This window comes from Cariama cristata, unplaced genomic scaffold (genome assembly GCF_000690535.1).
Source record: "Cariama cristata isolate BGI_N322 unplaced genomic scaffold, ASM69053v1 scaffold5646, whole genome shotgun sequence".
Classification (NCBI taxonomy): Eukaryota; Metazoa; Chordata; class Aves; order Cariamiformes; family Cariamidae; genus Cariama; species Cariama cristata.
In genome coordinates, this window is record NW_009621415.1 from 1,707 (window position 1) to 18,232 (window position 16,526).

The window sequence follows — 16,526 nt, forward strand, 5'->3', positions numbered from 1 at the left end:
AGGTTCAACTGTCGTTTCGGCATGTTTAATAGGGAAATGAGAATTGGAAATACCAGGAGAGGATAACTTTGCTTTCTGAACCTCTGGTTTTAAAGGCTGCATGTTTGCTTTATTTGCCTGGAAGCGAACTGACTATACTGAGCAGCTTTTATTTTAAAGCAAATAACAACTAGTTAGGTCTTACACAGTAGAGTAACACCTGTTGAACTGTGTATGTTGCTTTTCCTCTCTCATTACTCTATGTGCTTTTCCTATGGTGAAGAGTGAAAAAAAAAAATGCAACCTTAATACTCTTTTCTTCATCTTGTCTGTGTGGATTTGGTATTTTGACAGATTACAACAATGGTGTAAGCTCATAAATTTTTCCAAGCCTACTCAGTTTGCTGTGGAAGAGAGGTGCAAAGTATCGCTATGTAAAAATAGACAGGCAGTGCCTTAAACAAGCAAGGCTGTTTGATCAGCAGCACTGGCCTCTGGTAAGAGCTGGTGAGTACTTCAGTCTTTCCTGGAACTGCTAGTTCTCTTACTTCTCATAGATGCAACACTCTAACCCATTAATAACTTAAACATCAGCATTATTGTGGTATGGCCATGGCTTGTTTCTTGTAAACCAGAGGGTGGGAGATGGAGGGTTGTTCAGAGAAAGGTTTGGGTTTTTTCCTCAACCTGTGTCCCTGTGTGAGTGAAGTCTGCTGTGCTGAAACAGGTACTCGGTGCAGTGAAACTTCTGCTGGGAACTAGGACTGTAGGACTGTCCAGGATGATCTCCCCTACCCGTTAATGCTCAAGTAACACGAAGCTTGTTTGGGGTTTTGTCGGGGAATTTATTAAATGTCTTAACCTCTTGGGTCTTGACTATGAAAGGCTTCTGATCTCTTCATGTTGCTTTTCCAAAGTGTTTCATCTTCTCTGATTTTTTTCCTTTGTTTCAATTTCAGAAAGAAGTGTGGATGAGGGGACTCTCAGCACCTTCTATGACATGAGACATTGACATGGTTATTGAAATCCTGATACATTTTAAAGAGCATCTCCATAACCTGCTTTCCCTCATATTAATAAACCTCCTGGCAGAGGATAGCTTCTAGAACTTAATCTTAGCTTCATCTGAGAGTCTGCAATAATGGATCTCTTACAAATAGACTTGAGTCTCTCACTGCAACATGGAAAGTGTCTTTTAGGAAAATAAACAAATCTGTACAAATAATGGCCAGAATTAGTTGAATAGCAATAATGCTTTTCCTCCATTTTTGCTTCTAGGAGATGTGCCTTAAATTACACATCTGGTTCACCTCCCTTCTAGTAACTGAGGAATTAAGCTTTGCTTCTGAAGCAAATGTTCCTGTCTGAAGTTGAATGTCTGTTTCTAGTCCTTTTGTTGCGGCAGTGATGAAATCTGAAATATTAGTCAAACCTGTAAATTCTTTTGTGTCTGAGGTTTCTCTTGGTTCTTGTTAGGAAGGTGTGTTATGGCAAGGAAGCCGCATAGTGCTTATCTAATTTTTTCTGCAACTTTTGAACTCTTGCCTATTTAAATAGTAATGTGGCATCTGAGGCTGCATCTCTTTCTACAGCTCTTCAAGAATTCTTGAAGCAAACAGCATACCCAGACCATTCCCTGTCTTAGCAAGCTGAAGTCATTGATTCCCTGCAGCAATACAAACTCTCTTTATATGAAAGAGAAAAAAAGAGTGTTCTTGTAGCCTGATTCTCTTCTCTCTATGCATAATAAATTCCTGGTAACTTTTTAATACTGAAAGGCTGCAATAATTTTCATCTCTGGAATATTTTCTCTAACTACAGTTACCTGTAGTGTCATCACATGAATAAATAAAAAAATTCAGTTTTGACTGTATCTTGGTGCTTACCTAGCAGCAACTGAAAGGTTTTTACAGTGATTCCCTTCCAGATTTAATTCTAACCCTGTAGTCTGTTGCTAAAAACATTCAGCATTTAGCTCATGTCTGCTGCTCTGTCAGTTACCTCTGTCTTCAGATGAAGAGGAACAACTTCTTGAGAAAGACAGTCAAAGGTATCTGCCAACATACCCCGGCTGATCCTACCTTAATGACTAATTAGCCTTTGGTCTCTGGCTCATGGCACTGCTATTCTGGAGTATCCTCCAAGCCGTGACCTGTTCCTAGTTCATACAAGGTCCCCTGCCATTGGTTTCGGTGTGACTGTGTTGCTGGGAGAGCAGAAGGTACCTGACCTCAGCCTGTACTTTCGTTTGTTCAAACTAATGGGTCTTGGTATGGTGTGACTTGCCCCATCGCCCTTGGAGGATGTCTCTCTCCCTTGGCCAGAAGCCATTCTATGATGGCCTCAGCTGCCTGCTGTTACTTACGGGTCACTGTGGAGAGCACAGGGGCTGTCAGTGAGGACAGTCTGGAGCTGTGTAATGGGTATTGGGAGAATCTTGTGCCTTATGTCTCTGCCAGGATGGATGAGCTCCAGGAACAGTATCAGGGAATCTCTGAGGCTGCCTTCACCCTCTTGATGCTGAACAATCCTCAGTCTGATTCCTCTCTAAAGTGGAGGAGTGAGGCAACTTAACACGGCAGGGAAGTACTTTAACTCATGGTGAGAACGACCTACATCACTTCAGATGTGCCATTTTTACTATGCCTGGGAGACAGAAGACTGAAGAGCTGTGAAGCTGCTGCAGTGCTGCTCTGCAGGCTGCTGCCATCCTTCATTCCCTTCACCTCCAGAGCCAGCTGCCGGGTGGGCTCTAGCTTCTTTGGTTGCCAGAGGTGCTTTTGCTTTTCTGTGTCACATTAAAGCCATGCAAATAGTTTCTATAGCAACAGGTCTTTTTGCTTAGCTCTGACGCAAAATCGTGAAAGGTCTTTCTCACTCTGTCTTCATCCAATTCTGATTTTTGCTTTTTATCAACTCTTTTTGAAGATGAAGGGGGAAAAATTAATTCTGCTCTGTTTCAGGAATTAACTTGCAGCAGAGGTGACTCTTTGGTTTTAAGAGCCTACTGAAGTTTCTATACCAGGACTTGAACTCTGGGCTGAAGGAAAAATCAGCTGGAATAATCCAGACAGCACCCTGACTGTACATAAAAAGTTTGTTCTTGTACCCCTCCTCCCAGACATGTATTTTAATTGAAATCTTAGCTTTTCATTAACATGATGTGTCTAGGCTTTAGGACTTAAGCAGTAAATTCCCTTAGCTTTTCTGAGGTGGTGGAGAATAAAAATGTTGTTATTTGCAGTCGTCTTCAGCTTATAGACAGGGCTTGGTGGCAGTGATTGAGCACAGCTGTGAGCAGTAAAAGCAGAGTGAGGGGAGGTAGGACTCTGAGAGGCCAAGGGATGATGTATGAATGTGCCCATCTTCTTGCTAGCAGAGGATGTGCTAGTCCTATCCTACTGATGGACATGATTACACAGGTGGTACTTGGAGGGAGTAAAAGCATTGCCTCATTTGAGAGGAATTTCCTTTTTGTATTAAGGAAAAGTATCTTGTTAAGGAGAAGGCCACCTGAGCTGCAGGTGCCTTGCTTTGTCAGGAAACCAAGCTAGCAGTGTTTATTTCTAGCCCTCTAAAACCCCTGTTGACTTCTACACTTTTGCTTTGAAGATCCTGGTGTCAGAGGAGGAAGGGATGGAAAAGATGCAGTTGCATTAGAAGGGCAGGTGAGTATTTTAGAGCTGAGAGATGCAGCCAATGTAACAGCCACACTGCTCTGTGTGAACTGGAACTGGCCTGGGGAGGGACAGCACAACTTTTAGATCTTGCCCTGAGTGACAAGAGTGAGTGTTTTGGGGCCTTCAAACAAGGAAACTGAAATCAAGCTAGCAAAGCAGGCAGTGTGGCCTAGTAGGTAGAATGAAAGAACGTGAAAAGAGGCACAAATTTGTCCTCAGCTTTGCTTCTGGCTTGGTTAATCTGAGGCCCTGTTTCCCCTTCTGTCCTTTCAGCTCCCTTAAGTTCTCTGGAAAATGTGCTGCAGGATGCAGGCTGAGCTTGTCAGGTCCCTGTTTGATGCTGGTGCAAATTGAATGACTGAAAAAAAAGAAAAGGTAGACAAAGTTAGATAAAATGGTATTGCCTCCCCGCAGAAAGTGTTTGAGTCTCTGCCAAACAAGTCTCTCCCGTGTAATTACTGAAAACAACTGCTGCAGTGGGACATAGCGCAGCATCTTGTCCTAGCTACTTTTACCTAACTCTTCTTTTGTCAACACAAGGCTTGGATTTCAGAGGAAGAAGTGTAGGGATAGGCAAGCTTCAAGATATCCTTATTTTCAGGAGAGTGGGCTTGTAAAATGTGAGCAGGAGGGACTAGGAGCAGGATAGGGGTGACTGGGACTCTCAACACCGTGGCCATTTACCCAGGTAGTGGCCTTCAGTCTCACGTTTTGTTTTACCTTTGTCTCCCTGTATCATCTGGCAGTTGCGAAGGGGTGGTTGGAGGGGCTAACGCTAAGCTGGTTTCTTCCTTTATGGGCTCTGGCCCTCCTTCTCAAGGAGTAACTGGTGCTGACTTAAAATCAGCACACCTTGCTGCAGGCACAACCGCAGAGGTTATGCAGCTGAGTAGGTGCCATCTGTGACCTGGCTGCAACTTGCTGCTAATATTAAATAAATCTAAGGTGCAAAATTGGCAAGACCTGTATAAATGAGAGGTGGCATTGCCCAAACTGCGGTGGCTGGGCTATGGTCGAAGAGGGGATAGGCAAGAAGGATGGAGGACCTTTGTGTTCCTGTTTGATTGCTTTAGCCTTGAAGAATGCATTTTGTTCCTGGAGTTGCCTGTGTGCTACTTCACAGGTCACTTAACCTTCTTTTTCCCCTGGCTTTAAAATAAAGCTAACAGCTGTCTGCATAATGTGGCTCTTCAGCATCCCAGTAATAGTGTTAGGTTCCTTAGATAAAGTTTGTAAGGATTTATTGATATATATTTTATACATGAATAAGCGTGTATGTGCATATATATACACATATATATGAGACTTCATGGCTGAAGTACCTTCTGTTGTAGCTTTGGCCTTGTGCTTTGTCACACATTAACGTGACTCTTAATGAGAGTGTGGTCCTCTTTGATTGTTCTGAACAGTCTGCTCTGCAAGCGTGCTGACGTAAATCCATATCTAACATCGGGCTCTGATATGCTCCTGGCAAGACTGGTATGAGCCAAGCTGGTGGTCTAATAACAGCAGCAGACACTCTGGAGATGCTTCGTGGATCTGTTTGGTTTTTGTTTTAATAATGCTGGGCATAGTAGCAGGTTTTGAAACCACTGTTTGCCTTTCTGCTGTAGAAACGGCACATCTGTAGAGTGCTGCGGGAGGGAGTTAAGAACCCAGGCAGCTGCTCAGTCTCCCTTTCCTCTGACCCTACTCCTGTTTTGGATTCTGGCTATTCCTGGCTGAATTCATAGTTATACAACTGCATGATGCTCCCCATGTAATCAAAATCCTCTGCAGCAGTGTTTGGTGTAAAGTAGACTCAAATTTGAAGAACAAAATCATGTGCCTTTACAGAGTTGTCTCCTGGTCTCTTTTGTGCCTCCTATTCCTGCTCTCTGACCTGATCAAAAGCCTTCTGGGGTTCAGCCTCGCTGTCCTGCAGGTTGCCAGCCGTTCTCAGGAAAGAACGCGTGTCGCTGGCAGAACATCTTGCGCACAGTTTCCAGGGTTACCTGTGTAGTGCTGATAGCAAGCAGGAAATTAAAATGCTCCATGATGATGATACATTATCGACAACAGATGGTGGCCATTAGGTGTATGTGCATGTCAGGGGAAGGCATAAAGGCAAGTAGAGCAGACACAATTATTAGATTTGTGTAATTGCCACTGCAGGTGCTAAGCCTCACCGTGGATGAAGCAGGGCAGTCCCTGAGCACCCAGGTTCCCCTTCTGACCATGGTGAATGTGACTCTGATTCCTGGAAGTAACTCCAAGTAGTTAGCGTGGCTTCAAGTTAACTTGTTTGCGGAGTTCCTTGTGCTGATTATCAGCTCTTCTCTACAGCTAGTTCTCTCTTGCTATTCTCTCTCATCTCTTTTCTGTACAGCTTTTCTCTCTTGTCCTTCAAAAGGCCCAGTCTCTTAACTTGACTGTTCTACTTTTAACCTCTCCAAGCATGATCCAGCTGCCTGCAATCTTTGTGGAGGCTATGGTGATCTGCTGTAACCTGTCTCAGGTTTGCTTGGGGACTTGTCAGGGGACTGCTAAATCTGGAAAATCAGCTGAGGATCTGTTCTGCTGAGCTCCGAGACTAGCGAAGCGTCACATTGTATGTTCCTTTTCTTACTGAGCTGTCTCTTTTTCCTTCTGTCTTTGTGGGTTTCTTCACCTCAATTCTCTGTTAAGTCTGAGGTGCAGAATTAGGCTGGAGTATGCATATGCATGGCTACTTTCAGTTCAGGACAGCGAATCTCTCCCTGATCTGCGGATACAGATCCATCTCTTTGACTTTTGTGTGTGGCTAAACAGCTGTTGGCTGGTGTGCTTCAGGATGAAATAAGAGTATCTTATTTGCCTGCAAAGCCTCCTTCAAGATAGCGATGCTGGTGTGAAAGTGTTTGAGGAAGCTACTGTGATGGCTTAGCTTTTCTCTAACCTCAGGCTCAGCTTTGCTTGTGGTATGTGCAAGCACAATCAGAAGGCCACTTTGAGACATACTGTTGTCCTCGACACCGGCTTTGTCAGCTGTAGTATTAATTGCTCTTAAGATGTCAATAATTCTGCGAAGACTAGACTCGTTCTAACCTGGGTTCAAACTATTATTTAAATAAAACACTATAGACTGACTTCTGGTGTAGCACACGGGTAGTCTGATGTGTGGTCGTATACTGTGATGCTACTCCTTACTTGCCTCCCATATCTTAACCCTAAAATCTGTAGTTCTGAGCGCTATGCTCTTGCTATAAACCTTCTCAGATACGGGCTGTAAGAACCTTCCATTTGTTTTTTTTAATGCGAATGTTTAATTTCAGATGTTCTGAATGACGCCATCTTTGATGAAGATCATGATGAGATGGTAATTGTGAAGGACATAGACATGTTCTCATTGTGTGAGCATCACCTCGTTCCATTTGTTGGAAAGGTAACTCTTCCTCACAAAACAAATGTGGGAATACATGATAAAAGACCTAAGGTACACGTAAAAGACTTGGTAGCTGTAACTACAAAGCTTTTAAAGCTGTAAGTATTTACTGCTTACGGCTATGATTCCAGAAGTTAATGTTCAGAATACAAATAAGGAAGACCTCCTTAATGTGAGTTTTATTTGGATTTAAGCTCCTATAATGCTCAACCTTTCCAAGTCTAAGTAATCTAATGGTTTCTGACATTTCATATCAAAGCTTTTCTTCGTGAAGCAGCAGCAAGCCTTGAGGGCAGGCATCGTGATATTAAACCAGCTCACCCTGCACACTGGCTCTGTCATGGATTTAGCTTCTGGCTCAGAGCTATCTAGTGCACATTGATCTCGGGAACCCCCCATGAGTGGAACAAACTTCTGATTAGCAGCCCTGTCTTAAATAAGCAAGCCCAGTCAGGGAGGGGGTGGTCAAAACTAACTAGCAGGAGGCTGCTTAGGTTGGGACTCCCGTGAAAGGGGCTGGAGTTTCAGAGGGTGTTGAAATTGTGATGCCAGCAACTTGAAAAAGAAAATAAAAATTCTCAAGTTAACCACTGTAAAGGTGAGGAAGAGTTCTGAGTGGGTAGTGCCTTCTGCACATCTCGGCCTCTTCACTCCCGTATCAGCACAGAAGGGTGGAGCTTATTCTGATCCATCTGTTCTGCCATAAAGTGCTCATAGGCCAGAGAGTAGCAACTGTGCTTGTTGTCTGTAAAATTCGATTAGTGCCACATACATTCCAAGTAAACTGTCTCCCAAAAATAAAATACCCCAACAGAAACCAGCCGTTCCTTTAGTTGAATCAACTCAATCTCATCTACTTTCTTTTCTCACTGTTAGTATTTTATACTGGAAAATGAGGTAACTGCTTTTTCTGTGCAAGCTTTCTATTTTGCTTGTTATTCTTGGTTACACGTACTGTGTATATTCTCTTCATTACTCCTGTGGCAATATATGCATTCTTTTTACATCTAGCTGTTTAGCCTGTGTGGTTTGGAGAAATCTCCTCGCAAACACCGAATCGGTCCTGCTCGTATAATGGTCTGCTAAATGACTTGGTATGCCTCTAAATATTCTCAGACTAACCATTCTCCTGTTGGGTACATCAAACAGGCTGCAAATACTGACCAGTAGGTCCTGTATTTGCAGTTCTATCTTAAATGAACTTAAGAAATTCGCAAAAATGCGCTGTGGGGAACAAGATTCAACGCTTATTTCTAAGTAATGTCTCTCACTTTGTCTGAAATGTTTCATGTCTTTTCAGGTGTCAGTGGGTTGATTACCCAACAGAAGTGATAGGAATGAGCAAGTTAGCCAGGTAATGAGGTGCACTGTGGTACCTCTAACTGCAGGTACAGGATTCTGAGAGGGGGCCTCTAGGCAAAGCGCTGAGACAGAATCCTACACTGACACTCCCCTACTGTATCTTGGCTAATTTTTCAAGTCTCTGGTACAGTGACACAAATGCTAGTTCATAATCTGTCACAACTGTAAACCCACTTCGATTCAGTAGCTGATGTGGCTTTCTAAAAACAAGAAGCTAAATGCCTTTCCCCATACCTTCATATCTGAGCACTTTTCTGCTAAAGAACTTATTCCAACTTAGCGCAACCATGTGTTCAGTATGAATGTTCAGCAAATCCATATTCGAGCAGGATGGAAGTTAACTTGATCATACAGTGATCTATGGCATTACCAAAGCAGGAAAAAAAAATAAATCAGTAAGTGCAGCCTGATTTTGATGGCTAAGTACTTCTTGCCATGAGAACTTTCACTGAAAGTAAAATACAGTTCCTCTCCCTCCCACTTCCTAAATCCATTTTAGGTCTTGAAAGAAAAGCATGTTTATTTTAGATGAACAGTGCTGTGCTGAGTAATAGACTGCTTTTTGTACCCAAATGTAGTCATACTCTGTAGCATTCCTGAGACTTGGAACATAAGCCTTGATTCTTGAAGAGTTATAACTTTTCTCCCCTTCAGAAAACTTACCTGTTCTTCACCAGGACACTGATCTCACCAGGCATTTACAGTTTCCGCTAGCTCCACAATTTTTCAGGCTTGCATGGTGGCATGTTCCTCCCACATGCTAAGACTTCTGGACTGTTCCAGAGTTAGTTCTGGGGCAAAATGCACATCTCATTCTCTATGCATGAGTTTCATACGCATTTGGAAGTGTGGCTTTGATTCTGTTAATGGTTTGTTCTTCTCTGTCCAGGTACATATTGGCTATCTTCCTAACAAACAAGTACTTGGCCTCAGCAAGCTTGCTAGGTAAGTGTTAATGTAATGAAAGTGATGCTAATTTGTAAAAAGGATTCCAAGCTGTGCTAACTGTGCTAATCTTTCTAATCTGGTCCCCCTCTAAAGCTCAGCCCACTTTGTGTCCTGGATTTGGATTTAGACCAATCCTCAGCATTATGTGTTTTGTGAAGAGGACAGATAAGTCTTAGAGCTCTGTGTTAATTCACATCAATCGACCGTAGCAGAGCCTTAACGCTTTTGTATGTTCGTCCAAGGCATTGGTGTCTGCAGGGAGCACAGAAGGAAGAACAACGGAGAATTTGGTCACGTTCTAAGGCAGGCCACAAAAAACAGTGGGGATCTCCAGCTATTTACTACTTGTGTGTATATTGACCGATAAGAATAAAAATCCAAAACTTCCAAACTGTAAATGAACGCATTCTATGGATAGAAATTGAATCTCAAGTTTTCATCTGTTAGCTGACTCTTCAGATAGATTTGGCATTTCTTTCTTTCACTTGAGACCTGCTGGGAGAGCCGTGCATTAGATTTTATAGATAAGGTTCAGCCTAAGAAACAAAGCAATTATGATACACTTGAGAAATCCATTTGTTATGTAGAATAGCTTTTTCCTCAGCAAGTGCCCTTGGATCAGTTGTTGCATGGAATCTTGTTATGAAGTGACACTTTGTAGTTCTGGTGAGGAAGGGGATGGTAGATCCCTTCAATAAGCAAGATTATTGGGGACCAGAGTGAAAGGGTCTCTTTTGAGAAACAAATCTGAAAAATTGGCTGTAGTTCAGAAAGACCACATAGGTTTTGCTTATACTTTCCCTGATATGTCTGTTAATCTTGCTGTAGTTCCAATAATACTAATGAGAATTACCCTTGTAAATCTGCATGCCCGCTGGGTTTTCTTAGCGGGGAAGAAATGTCTAGGATATGACACTAAATGCTTTAAAGTCAGCTCTTTCATATGACAGGAAGGCCATCTTCATGTCTTCTCTTCTAGCAATCCTTATAGGAGTGGACTTTGCTCTGATTAAAAGGTTGAAACAGGCACTTCAACATTTAAATTTTTTCCTACCTGTCTTCTGTGGCTGTACCTAACTGCTGAAACTGTAGGATGAGGTTCTGAGCTGCCAGCACTGCAGTTGCTGGGGGAAAGACTTTGCCTTCTGTAGCTGCTTACGCTTGGGGATGTCTGTGTGGTGGTTCATGGCTTGTCTTGTGTGTTGGCTGGCACTTGTGTGGCTGGCTCTTTTTAAGTGGTGAGGGGTTTGTCTTTGAGTTGGATTTCTGAAGGCAAACATCCTTCCTGAAGAGACTGTCTTTAGCACTCAGTTTCATTTCTGCAGGGCTTGAATGCAGGATTAAGGATCACATTTGAAATATGTATCAGTTTGTGCTTGCTGTGGTCTCTAGCTACCTCTGAATTGCAGATGTAAAAAGGACCTCAAAACCGTCTTTGGTGATTTTTTTAATGTGAGTGGCAACATGACACTAGAAGTGTACGATTTTGCTACTACATATTCTCAGTATAAAAACATGTGTGAATATGTGCAAGGCTTCCTGCGCTGTGCTTGAGAGGTTAAATCCTTCCTCTTTTTCAAGTTAGGGTAAAACTCCCATATGCTGCAATAATGAAAAGATTAGATTCTTGTATAACAAAATGTTCTCAGTCCTCACTTGCTTTTGAGTGCTTACCGTGAAGAGATTGGTGGGCCAAGTAGTGCTTCCCTTTCGTGCCCTATATAATGCAACCAGTGTTCAAACAAAGATTTGTGAGGCTGTTGGTACTGTAGGCCTAATCTTTTGTAATAGGATTAGTCTAATGTGGTGAGTTTCTGTAGTTGTGGATGACCTGTATTCAGTAAACAAACATCTTTCTCTGGACTTTAAGCTCAGGCTTGAAAATGCTAATGCAAATAACTGTTTTTACATAAACATGCTTATAGGACTTCTCGTATGCGACAGTGTAAGAATATCTGAGCATCAGCTTTGTTTCCTGTCCATATTTAATCTAAATATTATGTTGCTTTGTTTAGAATAGCTATAACACAACCATTTCATTTCTGGAGGGGGGGGGTTCTGCATATAATTCTCTCTCCAAAACAGCAGGCAAGTCTCATTGTCAGAAATGTTTCTTGGAACTAATGCCTCAGGCTGCCAGCCAGTGTCTGTTTTTTGTCTAGTCTAACCAGATGAGTATTGAAGCTTTCTATAGCAGCTTCTTTACATGGCCACTTGATGTGTAATAAAGCGTTTGAGGTTGGCATGAATAACCCACTGAGTTATGGAGCAGTTAAGACTTAAATGCATAGATTATAGTACTGCGGTGATAAAAGACGGTAGTATCACTGGCTTAAATTTGAAGTCATGTTCGAGGGGAGTATTAAGGTGTTCCTTGCACTGAAATGTGAAGGATGGTGTGATATGTGGGTGGAGACTATCTGATTTAAATAAAAACAATTCTGTCTCATTGTTCTTAGTTAAATTTGTGGTTAAATGCAAGAATCCAAAACATCTCTTGCTTAGTTTCAGTAGCCTTCCGAGAATCCCAATATCTGAATTGTCCATAAAACAGCATTTGGTTTAGATTGAAGCAAAAGGAGGTAGTCTGACCTCAGTTCAAGGATTAGCTTTCAGGGAGTCTTTGGGCACAGATTCCCTTGCAACTGTGTGATGCGAGTGGGTGGTGGTACAAGTAACTTAAAAGTAACAGCAACAGGAGAAGCTCCAAAGAGAAGTGACAGACTGGCCCTGAAGTAGTCTTTGGGGTTGCAGGTAGGAGGAACCTGTCACTAAACACAGTGCTGTGCTAAGGGAAGTCCTTGAGCGATGCCAGCCCGGGGCTGAGCAGCAGCGTGATGTTGCGTGGATTTCCAGGAAGAACCCAGATCAGTACAGAGGTCTTGTCTGATAGTGTCAAGCTAATTGTGAAGATCAGACAATGGTCAGATGGGAATAGCTGTAATGTTGTCTTTTTCCTTTCTCCTTTAGGATTGTGGAAATATACAGTAGAAGATTACAAGGTAAACAGATGAATTTTTGATTTTGTTGTGTGTACTTCTTTGCTAGCCAGCTCACCTACTGGTGACTGTAGGTGGACTATAGCTGTGCAGATTTTAGTGTGAAGAAAAACACAGTATTCTTGAACAGGTGTCTCATCTGTCATCTTGCTTTAGCCTCTGCATTTCCAGTGAAGGGTAACAGCTCCCTATGAAAACAGATGTAGGCAGTAACTGATTCGAAGGATAAATGTGCTACAAGGTATAGCTGCCAGGAATACCTAAACTAGCTGGATGCTGCTGGAGATGAACTCTCCTACAGATAATTTGAGAGATGCCTTCAAGAATTCTCATTGGAAGAGACGAAGCGAGAGTTCCTATGTTATGGACTGCTTGTCTGCTTCCCCAGAGAAGTGGGGGAAGCTGAAGGGTGTGAGGCCTTGGGTTAGGCTTGGCCTGCTCTCATTGTCATGCAGTTAAATTCTGTGGCCAAGAACAGGCCAAAATCTTAGTGACCATTAAGTGTCAGACTGGTGAACAGAAGGTGCTAGAGCTGCAGGAAGTAAAGCTTTGCAGGACAATAAACTGTCTTAATTTGCTCATTTTTATCTTCATTTCCTTTCCTTAAAAAGAGAAATTGTAAAAAATGTAGGGAATGAATAGCGCAGCAGTAAAGCCAGTGAACAAATACATAAAAACTGAAAGAAAATAGAGAAGCGAGAAAATTGAACTGCATAATAGGAAATGTAAAAGCTGTTATAACAAGTCATGGTAATGCAATTCCTGTGAAGGTGCAGTGCAAAATGACTCCCAATATAAACAAACAAATAAAAGGTCTGTTCCAGGATACAAAACATAAGATAGGATTTGGTACTAATAAAAGTTATTTAGGAAGAGCAGTACTTGTGTGGGTGGTGGTGGTGGGGAACTGGCACGCTTGGAAGCGAGGATGCAATGTTGCTATCCGGATAGTGGCTGTGCATTGGATGCTAGTCAGATTTAACACGGTGGCTGAACTCCCTGTTGTTTTTTCAGTCCAGGAACGCCTTACCAAACAAATTGCAATAGCCATCACAGAAGCCTTACAGCCCGCTGGAGTTGGAGTGGTTATTGAAGCTACGTAAGTTACTCCAAGCTGTTCCATGGTCGTGTGTGTGGGCTGTGTGTGATTCTAGCTGTGTGCTGCGGAGCTGTTGTGTGTTGCCTCTTTGGCTGCAGTAGCTGTGTGCCGTGCTTGTTTATGAGGCAGAGCACATAATAATCATCCTTGCCCATTCAGCAAAATGACCTGGTGGGTTGGAGCCGTTTAAGGTGGAGACCTGGCTGATTCACGGCAGAGATGTGGGAACTGGCGGTGTGGTCAGCTGTCCCAGTTGCACTGGGTCCGTGCTCTTCCTCAGTGCACCTTCTACTTCCTCAAGTGGAGCAAAGCTTGGGACTAGCAACAGGCATGCCCTCGTGATCAGAATGCACGTTGGAAAGGTGGGATTCTCCTAGGATCAGAGGAGAGAAGGCAGCACTCAGGGGCTGGGAATTTGACTTTTTTTCTGTTGAGGACAGCTGAGGTACTACTGACAGATGTCCGTTCTGGATCTGGAGGTTTTGTCACTTCCCCAGAATGTAATGTGACTGTGTGAGAAATAGCTCTCTTTGTGGGGGTTCTTTCTTTCTTTTGTGTATGCCTGATTTATTGACTGCCCTCTCATTTCTTCTAGGCATATGTGTATGGTAATGCGTGGGGTACAGAAAATGAACAGTAAAACAGTAACCAGCACAATGTTGGGGGTATTCCGAGAAGATCCAAAGACCCGTGAAGAATTCTTGACACTCATCAGGAGCTGAAACTGTGTTATTCTCTAAATGCACTCTGGAGATTGTTCTGTCCAGTGTCACTGTCTGTTCTTACTTGTTCCTACATCTCACTTTTAAACTAAATCATTGTGAATTGTTGTTGTAGTCTTTGTGCAGGAAAAGACTTCTGATGGCAAATGAAAAATGTAACGATGAGGTAGGCTCCTCCTAGATTTCCAATGATGCTGATGTCAAAGAATTACAAGCTACGAATAGGGTTTTGGAAATGTTTTTCTGTCCACAATGCAGAATATCCTGCTGTTAGGAGAAGAGTGGGGCTTGGGAGTGAAATGAATATTTATGAAATAGTTATGTATGTTAGAATAAATATGGAGCAGCACAGGAAACAACTTGAAAGGCTGTGGATCCTTGGGGGATCACTTACACTGCAAATACTGTACCTCTGCTGAAAAGGATGGTCCTGAATTTATCTCTGGCTATGTTTATTACAAGTCCTGCAGTGGCTGTTTCAATATCTGGATATATATGTTGTAACTCTTTGAGATGTTACCTCTGGTGGTGTTTTATATGCTTGCTAGTATTAACCCTCCTTTTTTGTGTGGGTTGGTTTTTTTGTTTGGGAAACTTAAACCACATTTTTCCTAGCCTCTTAACATGAGGGGAATTAACTTCTAGATTATTTGGAGCACAGTCTTAATCTCAATATAAAGGGTTTTATGCTCCTTTTTCTCTGTGCCCCAGAATGTCTGACCACTTTAACTGTCAGTTTCTTACTGTTTTTAAGCAAACTTTGACAGGGGGAGGAGAAAAAAAAACCAACCCAGAGCCTGTCTGCAAAGTGCTAAGATATCCAAAGAGTCTTTTAATGATATTTATATCTTGAGCTTTCCTTCTTGGATTTCCATGGCTTAGACTGAGAAGCTAAAACTAGTCTGATAATCTGAAAATGAAGATTTCTCTTCAAGCATTTCAAGACTTACATCTCATAAATGTTGGACCAAAGGTGAGCACTGAAATCCTGAACGCAGCACATTGTACCTCTCCTGCCTGACGGCAGGTCATTTCAGGGCGAAGTAGCCTGAAATGACAACTACTTATTTTGTAAGAGCAATTGAGAAAAGCTTTTCCAGGGCCATCGAAATGAATTAAACCACATTTTTTTCTGTGTATGTGGCAACCTCTGTATGTGGCAGTATTGGTACAAAAAGTTTCAGTCAGCTGGACTTGGCTGAACTTCTTATACTCTGTTACAATTTTAATGAGTCTTTTGTAACTCTTGATTGGGAAAACATGAGGCACAAATGAAAACCACCCTTCTCAGACTAGGCACAGGAGGCAAAACTTAAAAAATAAAGCATCAGCCAGGGTGTCAGATGCCCACAATGCAGGTTCCCATAGCTGTATCTGCTTTGCCGAATATGAATCCAAGATGTTCCGTACTCTAACCTAAAAGGCAGTTTCTGGTCTGGCAAGCTCTGTCTTACCAACATTCCTGTCTCTTGCTTCAACCCATGTTGGAAATGAATTGAAAATCATGCCTGGTCAAATTTCCACTGGGCCTAAAGAACTTTCGAGAACAACAGCCTCATGTGTTTAATTGCATTAATTTTACCTTGATGACCTTCACAGCATTATTGGAAAGATCTTTTATAATGTCCTCTGTCCTGGATTCTGTAGAGAGGTGCTATAACAGTGTTTGTCTGCTAGTATAAAACAAGCTGTGTGTTGCACATTTATAAAATACACTAACTCTGTGGCATTTGTTTCCCTTAAATGATTGAGAGCAGATACTGCCACTTTTCAGTTCAGTATATGTTTCAAATATCCAGCTGAAAAGCCTTAAATCTTTCTTGCCTAAAGCTCAGAGTAAAACTCTTTCTCTTTTTAGCCTCACAACTGGAAGGAGAATTTGAGGACCAAAGGGGCACATACTAGTACGTTTGTTTCTCTTCGCTTGCTTTAGTTTGGAAATTAAGTCTGTAAAACACTGTCTTGCTCCTGAGGTAATGAAAAGGTTGCATTCTAACCACTTATCTCTATTCAGGATAAAGTTCGCATTACACCACCACTGTTTTTTATTTCCATGTGACCTGTAGTCCTTTAAACATACCTCTCTCTACTTGTGGCCTTGGAATTTGTTCACATTTTTGTTGTTGTAAGACTTGGTGCATTTTTTTTTGCAACATTAGTATTGTTCGACCACACAAGCTTTAACTACACCCAGTGTATATATATGTATAGTACGTACAGCCTGCTGTTGTATCATGTCAAAGTCCATTGTCTCAGAAATATTAAAGCACAGTATTATCCTTTGGAGTGGTAGCATCCTTGGTGACTTGGAGGTGATGGCATCGCCCAAGGAAG

The 16,526-nt window shown here is 42.2% G+C and overlaps 1 protein-coding gene across 1 annotated transcript; it reads left to right on the top strand.

Moving 5' to 3' along the window:
* Positions 1-6,948: 6,948 nt before the first annotated feature.
* Positions 6,949-14,339, top strand: GCH1 (GTP cyclohydrolase 1; the record flags this gene model as incomplete). The annotated part of the gene is made up of 5 exons (XM_009701941.1): positions 6,949-7,062; positions 9,314-9,369; positions 12,343-12,374; positions 13,386-13,470; positions 14,066-14,339. Coding segments are annotated over 5 exons (414 nt in total), but the record flags the coding sequence as incomplete, so codon positions are not given.
* Between the last annotated feature and the right edge of the window lie 2,187 nt (positions 14,340-16,526).